The following is an 8,505-nucleotide window of genomic DNA, read 5'->3' as shown; positions in this document are numbered from 1 at the left end:
ATTTTGGGGGGGGAGGCGGAGCATGGTTTTGTTTTTTAAATTGTGTAAGATTGGTTAATGTGCTAAATGAGGAGGGAGGAGTGAATTAATGGACACAACATAAGCCTCGTTTATTTAAGCAGCTATACTAATAACCCTACACCTATAGGGCAAACCAGACATTTATTTAAACCAAAATAATATGCAGAAGTTAAAAACAAAAGCTACATAATTGCCTGTAAAGGCACATGCTCTCTCTCTTCCAAATAAAACTATAATTGACATCACATAAAAAACCCAAGCGTTTTAGGACTTCCACAGGAAGATTTTTTCTTTTTACACAGATTTGCCAGTTTTTACCACTGATAACAATATCTAGCTGCAAACGTCAAACACGCCCATTTTCTTATTTCTTTGTGAGAGACTATCAAAGCTACAACATGAAACTATCACCTGCATTATACTGTAGAACATGTTAAAATATGCTGAAAGAACACAAGGGATTTGAACAATGCTTTAAGGAACGTCAACACAAAGGATCAGTGTGTGTAGCTGACCCCTCTGGAAGATCTGATGTCAGTCATATGTTTGTCCTGTAAGGCTACAGGCCACATCTGCACATTAGAACACACATTCTGCATTGGGATCTGATGATTCTTCTAGGACCTTGAAGACACCCATTTTTTCCTTTTGCTTTTTTTCAGAGGTCTTCATTTGATCTAGGATCAAAACAAACCAAAGGATTAAAACAACAGTAATAGGTGAAGTGTTTGCAACCTTACTACTGAAGGTAGTACACAGAAGTTGTATGTTTTTTTGTTTGGATTTGGAAAGCAAGCTGATAAAATCATTCTGCTCCATCAGATCGCTACCAGAAATTTGTGCTTGAAAATATTTTTCTGTTGTGTACTTTAAGGGTAAAAAAAACAAACACAAAACCCAGAATGCGTAAACCTGTTTAGCACGTTACTAGGAGAAACAGAAAGCTATGGCTCTGCTAGCAATATTCTTTTACAAAGTTCACATCTTGTTCTCCTAGCACTTGTGATCACTATGTTGCCCTTCCAGTGAATATAAAGCTAATGAAAAAATATTTTCTTTACATAAAATTTAATATTTGTGGCTTATAGGGCTAGGAGGTAGCATTTCAGTTTCTAAAGCATTAACTGCAGTTAGCTGTAGTAAATAAGTTCTCCTTGAGTAAAATTTTACTCAAACTATACATATCACATTTAAGGCTCACTATCGTTTTTAGTTCTATATTCTGTAATGACTAACTTCTTCAGTATCTGTGCTTTGAGGCTTATTTCTCCTTAAAGATGCTGAAGGAAACAAAGCATACTAAATCTACTGTTTAGAAAAAACAGACAAGAATTTCTTCCTTTCTCAGAAAAACTAGGTGTTTTTTTTAATATCTCGGCCTGATCAAGCACTAGAATTTGCAGTAGACCTCAAAAATGTTATATGTTTTTAAAAATACATAACATATATATATATGATAAGCCATGGTAACTGTGAAAAGCTCCATTTTTTTCCGCAAAGAAAAGTTAGGCTGTATGTTGAATTACAGTAGTATCAAAGTGAGTTTTTACACAAGTTTGCCATAATAAATATTTTCTGAGAATAATTCTATTTTGACCAATTTACAGCAACGTACACAGAAAGTTGCTTTGCAGAATACTTAATCTATGGTTTTCACTCTCAGCATGCTCAGGGCACACTATGCATCAGTGTGGTTTTCTGGAATATTTTTGTTTAAATTCTGCTATTTCTCCTTCAGCAAATCCTATTGGAAATGTCAGCAAAGAGGCCAAAGTGTCCTTCTTCAGATGTACAACACACCTGTAGGGAAGTGAAGCTACTGCAGCTTTCTACATGCAGAGACTCCTAGAAAATATGAATTTACTCTTGAATGACAAAAAAACCCTAAAAACAGATGAAATCTCTTGACTTACCAATAAGATCACTTCTATCCAAGAGTAACTCTAGATCTTTATCACTGATTACTTTTTCTTTAGATCCTTTAACCTCCCTAGTTGAAGAAGAAATAATCTCTCTTAATACAGATAAAAGCATGTTACAGTTAATATTGCATAGAATCAGTTTCCCCACATAGTAGAATCCCTAGGACATTCTTTCCCCTATGAAGATCCACATACCATTTCGTAAGACAAGAGAGCTATTGACAGTCGCAAGTTACAAACTTATGGTACAAGAAGAATATGTAATCTGCATACCTCTCATAGTCTCTAGATTTCAGTAGTTCTGTTAATTCCTGAGGGTCCAGGCAGCTCTTTGACTGTGCTAGACCAGATTTGCCACCTTTAAACTGATCTGTAAAAAGGAGAAATTTTAAAGGAAGTACAAGGGAATACGAAGAAATTCTGCAAACTGTTAAATCTGTGCTTGATGCATGTATTGAAGAAATGACTCCTGCACATCAAAAATAATGCTACGTTTCATTGGTTCAGCCCTCAGGTAAACACACTTATGCTAATAACCTAACTGGTGAAAAAAGTCAGAGGTACATGAAGAGTTTACATGCAGGCCTTTTACCCTCTAGTTGTAGTATGCAGAAGAACTGATTGAAACACCAATTCAACATGCACACAAGCACATACGGAGCAGAAAAGCCATTAGTTCTACTTACAGGAACAACATTGCAAATAAAGTTAGATGGTGGATGCTGAAGTTTGTTCCCCTTTGTATTGTAAGCTGGTTGAAACAAAGTAAGCAGTATTAACCACAAGACAGGAAATAAGAGCAAGATGTGGTTTGCAGGGAAAACATCCCTCAGACTAATGTACCAGACAGACATGACAAAACCATATACCTGACACAGGCTGGTTTCTTGAAAAGACTATGCTAACGCCTGTCTACACACAAATCTGGATAGCAGCCTAAATACCGCCCTAAATTATACAAGATTATTACTTGATTAAAGCCAAGCATGGATGAAGTCAAGCTCATGCTCACACATTCCAAGGAGACAAACAAGGCTGACTGTTCTGTGCCAAGTTTCCTCAGGTTTTATCAACATATGTACCCATTTTATTGATGAGCCTTCAATCAATCCCTTTCATCACACTCAAGTGCTGTTCCTTCCTAGACCTTGGTTTCCAAAGTCCTCCCCACACCTTTTCCCATCTCCCTCCAAGGACTGGCTGCTGCTTCTCTGTGAAGTGCAAGTCAGATGCAAATTTCGGCAAGGCCTGAGCTACAGGATTCTCTCTCCCACTAACTTCTCCTGCTGTAACACACAGGATCCAGGTACTGTCTTGCATTATTAGTGATGCAATCTTGCCCTTTTAGTTTTCAGAGTTTCACAAACTCTGTGGCATTGAATTAGTGCTGTATAGGTCTTTGATTGCAATAATAATGACACAGAGAAAAATACAGAACTATCAGGTACTTAACACTTCAGGCAGAAGTTTATGTCCACCACTTCCTCTTAGTCTGACATCTGCTAATTTATCTAAAGTCATGCTGGCTCTCATAGTTTCCTAGAGAGTAACCTGGTGCCGAGGCAAGAAAAGCATTCAGTTTTGCAACAAATTCCAGTTCTTAAGCTCTAGTACTTGTACTGCACACACTCTACACGGTTAGACACCAATGCATGGCGTGACTGAAGTGAGCTTTGCGATATCCCTTCCTCATTCATTCCTCCAAAGCTCCAACACTTCTTTAGATATTCAGAATTACAGGATCCATTACATCATCTTTATATTTACACAGTGGATCCAAAGGTTCCTGGAGGGAACGTTCTTCCCTAAGCTGCACAATTTAAATATGACTCAATGATAGTTACCAGGATAAACAATCAACTTACTGCAAAACTGAAGGCATGACCCAACTTGATGCTTAGTCTGCTTCCAGTACTAGTCCCAGGTGCCATTGCTACTTTAGTCTATGCCAGTCATCTACTCCTAGAGCCCATTTTCTTCTGTGGGTTTTAACTTCAGGCTGGACCATAATCAAATCATGAAACAATAATTTTTTCCTTACTTAAACTGGTCACTAGCATGCCTCCAAGAGTCAGACAGCAGTCCTGGCAGTCACACCAAGACAGCAGTGACAAATAGGTTACAGAGAAAAAGGCTAAAGCTAGGATAAAGAAAGCATCTAAGATTAGCTAACATAATACAAAACCAGAGGTAAACCACAACTTAGGCTTGGCAAGCAGTACACTGTGCAGTAGAAAAGAGTTACAGGTGTGGCCTTTCTCCTTTATGCTCTCATGAAAATGTTGGTTGTTCTTTTTTTCCTTAATATACTATGAGAAGTTCTTAAATACCTTTATAGTTTAATATAAGGCTAATTATTGTCAGAAGCCCACACCAAGTTACAAGAATTACTGTATTTTTCAAGTGAGCTTAGTGTTTGGAAAATGCTCTAGGAGCTACTATCCAAATATCACAAACAAAATAAGCCACAGAAGCAAGAAAGGACTTCTACAGCACCCAAGCGGGAGAAATTTACCCCTAAAGCCCATGCTTGAACTTTATAATCTTTCAATCACTTTCTATATTACTGATAATACTCAAAAGCCTTTAATCAAGAATGCAACAAGAATTAGCATTGTTCTGCACATACAAATCAAGGACTATTGTTCTACTCAGCACTGGTTAATTGTTCAACCAGGACTATTCTACTGTGGTTATAACACACTGTTCTTACATTCAGAAGGACAGATGCAAACAGGATGCTGAGATTTTCAACAGTGATTTTATAGCTCTAGCACTTGCATTCTCAACAAAGTTTAGTCAGAAGCCCCCTCCCAGAAACTAACTTTCTACAGTCTCTATTCATTTTATCAATTCTAAGTAGGGACATTTCCCACTCAAGCAAGTTTGCCAGTGCAACTGAAAAAAAAATAAAAAAATCTATCACTAAACTTCACATCATGAAACACTGCTGTAGATGTCACTGGGCAGACATATTGCTCCAAATGAAGAATTATTATAAAGTGCAATCGGTAAGATCTTTTTAGTCTGCTTTTCCATTTATATTCTGCTTCATTTCATTTGATTTAAAAAAAAAATAAAATCAACCCAGACTTATTATCTGTGCCCATCATTTTCCATGCTAAAAGTCTAAAACATTTGAATCAAACTATTATCTTGCTGTCAAGCTGCCAACAAGCCCAGAGCTCTACTCTCTTACTTCCTGGTTTTACCTATATTCCTTCCACATAGGATCAAGCAATAAGTTCTCTCTTAAGATTTAAAGCAGCAGCACATGTTTACAGGAGATCATAAGAGAAAGATACTAACTTTTGTGGATAATCAGCTTCTCCAGCTTCCTCTTGGCAGCAGCTCTCTCCACAATCTTCTGGTCGACAGTATTTGCTGTCACAAGACGAAAAACAACCACTGGCTTTGTCTGGCCAATTCTGTGACACCTGTCTTGGGCCTGCAAGTCTGACTGGGGGTTCTAAGCAGAGAAAGAAACAACTTAGCTGCACACCATTAACCTGTTTTAAAGAGACTTGGCACAAGCAACATTTCAATAGCAACCTCGGAGCTGAAGCAATACGCTGGGCAGCCACAGTGTAACAGAATTCCACATGTCTTTTCAACTCGTCCATGCCAGGCTCTGCTGCTCTACCTGCACAGCCAGAGTAACCCAGCCAGCCTGGACTGCTTCTGCACTCTGTGCTGCAGTTTTCAACAGATGGACACGTTCTGTATACCAAATTTAGCCAAGGGCACTGGCTGTATCGGTTTATGGGGTTTTTTTGTTGGAGGATCAAAACAGGGATTAAAGTTTGCAGCCATTTCTGAGGTACTTTAGCTCTCCTGAAGCTGAATAATCATGGACACAGCAGAGCTGGCTATTAAAATAAAGCAACGACATTTTGGTATCTTGGTCATTTCCTTCCATACCCTTCCCTCTTCCTAGCCTCCAGACTCACAGGAGCAGTAGAATCCTAGCTAGCTAAAACATAGGTGGCAAGTCACAGGAGGACATTCAAAGGGCTATTATAACACAGCAGCTGTTGGAGACAGGGAACCTGTAGAAGGGTCCAAGTACATTCAAACTTAAATAACTTATTTGACATTGTAAGAAGGAAATACATCTTCAGCTGCAACAGAAAAAAACCCAACCTCCTGCTTTTAATGTAACTCAAAGAGTAAATAGGCTAGTTTTGGAAAGCAACTCTAACGCATCCAGTAAGCTAAGGCTTTTCAAACAAGGCTGTACATTTCACATATTACATGTTTGCATACTCTATATACCATTTTCTTCTTCTTAAAGTTATATAAGTTATGTATAACATAATGAGTCAGTAAATGATTATCAAAAAAGCAGCAATAGAAAAGTATTTTAAGACACATATCATAAATTGTGGACATACCCAGTCACTATCATATATGATAACTGTGTCTGCCGCAGTCAAGTTAATGCCCAAGCCACCAGCTCTCGTACTCACTAAGAATAGGAAGACTTCAGGGTCAGTATTAAACTGATGGATCTGGAAGAGAATTCGTCTATTAAAAAACAGCAGATGGATGAAACACAACATAGCTAATGTTTTGAGATCTGTGTTTAAGAAGATGAACACAGCTAAAACACGCTGTCAGAGGCCAAATTTAAGAAACATTGCATGCATTTGGGAGAGGACAAGACTAAGAAGTGAAGCAATTATTTTCCTGTCTCATGATTCCAGTCAATTACTTGTCTAATACAGAGTGCAGGTGACTATAGGCACATACAGTCCAAATTACATTCACCTCCATCCACACAATCTACCATCCAGTGACACTTTCTTCCCCAAGTTGAGCATAGTCCAAACTGACAGAGCCTAAAAACACATCCACTTCCTGACAAGCAACTATCTAAAATAATGATGCCAACTTGACCATAACTTCCAGGTACCCTGCACACCTCCTCCTCTTTCTTCAAAACTAAGAGTAACTTTCTGGCCTCTTACTTGGTACTTAGTCTACTTTTCACTGTAAGATGTTTCGAAGTACGAGCACAGCTTCTACCAGGTCCACTGGTCTACTTAGTCTGACCACCTCCATGCTGGTAGAAAACTTGAGGAGTATAGCAATTTTCAGGACTTTAGTCACAGCAGAGAACAAGAAACCATCACCCAAGTACGAAGGTAGAAGGAGCTACCCAAGCTCTCTAGAAAGCCCATATCCTACAGGCTCTCCTGGACATCAGCATCGGCAGCACCAGCAACAAATCACCGAGCTAAGAAGAGCCCTGCTGGACTTAAAACTGGTGACGTGGAAATTTTTCCTCATCTTGCACCTATAACACACTTTGGTAGGCACAAAATCAACTCCTAAAAATTCCCTGTAAGTACAAAACTTTACTACCTTCATAAAAGTCACTATAGATTGCTGCCATGTTGTTAAGGAGGCTTTCCTCTTTAAGAAATAGGCCTAACAGCAGCAATTTAAGCAGTCAGGTGTTTGATTTTCCTCAGCCACACTTTGGCACAGCAAAAAAAGAAAGCACAGGGAAACACAATTTGAGCTAGATGCTTTATCATCTGCCACTGTTCTTCTGCATGTTCATAAAACACTAGTGCATACTTTGGAGATCAAATGCCAACTGCAGAACATCTCTTAGATGTACCCTGTGTATTTCCTCCATCTATGCACTGCTCTTTTACACCTCTGAAAACCCTCATGACTTTTTTAGAACCACCCTGCATAACTGCTCTTCAAGATAAATACATGCTGCAGTAGCAAGGCATTCTGTGGTTACCTGAAGAACAAAACCCAACAGATCGCACTGAAACAACTCAAGTGACATTTCAGCCTGAAGTTACTGGGTACACTAGGTTACACTAGGTAAAAAAAAAAAAACATTTCCTGGAAAGCTACTTTATTTGGCCTTGGACTTGCAGTATGCTCCGATAGGTGCATTGCACACTGGATGCTAGGAAACAATGTGTACAGGGCTAAAACTGGGACTAGCATCTGCCACGATCTAAATATATACTTCACAGCTGGGCAACAGTATGTGAGCACCCATCACTCTAGGCATACCCCAAGATACTGGTTAGTAACACATTTCATTGCTTCAGTATTTCTGAGCAGCAGACATTAAAGCAGCAGCAGGGATGTCAGTTTAAACATAGATGTCTTTTACCTATTAAAGGCTAAACACTGTAGAAATCATATTCCAGTGTCATAGGAACAAGCAAAATTTGCTAACAGGCTCAAAGGGGATGTACATTTACTTACATTTTCTTCTCTCTCTGAGTAGGACATAGAGCCATCCAATCGACTAAATTTGAAGTCTCTCAAATAGCAGTAATCCATCAAAATGTCAAGCATCAGACTCATCTGCGAGAACAACAAAACCTACAAAACCAGGAAGATTCCTTAGTAGCTTTTTTTGGTCATAAGGAGACAACTGTGCCTGCCTCCTCTCTCCCAAATCATTAGCTTTACCTTATGTCCTCTTTTTTTCAGCTCTGGAAGCATCCGGTCCAAGAGTAGAAACTTGCCTGAATTCTTTACTAGATCTTCATCAATCTTAGAATAGGGGAAAGGGGGATCA

At 38.8% G+C, this 8,505-nt stretch overlaps 1 protein-coding gene across 1 annotated transcript in view; it reads right to left on the bottom strand.

The window, feature by feature from the left end:
- Window positions 1–498: 498 nt before the first annotated feature.
- Window positions 499–8,505, bottom strand: part of HELLS (helicase, lymphoid-specific) — a gene marked incomplete at its 5' end in the record, with an annotated part of 20,314 nt that continues 12,307 nt past the window's right edge. The window contains 7 exons of the mRNA XM_009877594.1: window positions 499–698; window positions 1,935–2,011; window positions 2,217–2,313; window positions 5,253–5,412; window positions 6,338–6,454; window positions 8,187–8,306; window positions 8,397–8,480. Of these exons, the coding sequence (XP_009875896.1) occupies window positions 601–698; window positions 1,935–2,011; window positions 2,217–2,313; window positions 5,253–5,412; window positions 6,338–6,454; window positions 8,187–8,306; window positions 8,397–8,480 (753 nt within the window). The remainder of the gene's footprint in view (window positions 699–1,934; window positions 2,012–2,216; window positions 2,314–5,252; window positions 5,413–6,337; window positions 6,455–8,186; window positions 8,307–8,396; window positions 8,481–8,505) is intronic.

The sequence above is a fragment of the Apaloderma vittatum genome, unplaced genomic scaffold (genome assembly GCF_000703405.1).
Source record: "Apaloderma vittatum isolate BGI_N311 unplaced genomic scaffold, ASM70340v1 scaffold8431, whole genome shotgun sequence".
Classification (NCBI taxonomy): Eukaryota; Metazoa; Chordata; class Aves; order Trogoniformes; family Trogonidae; genus Apaloderma; species Apaloderma vittatum.
The sequence above is the reverse complement of the archived record's forward strand: the minus strand, read 5'-3'. Positions and strand labels throughout refer to the sequence as shown.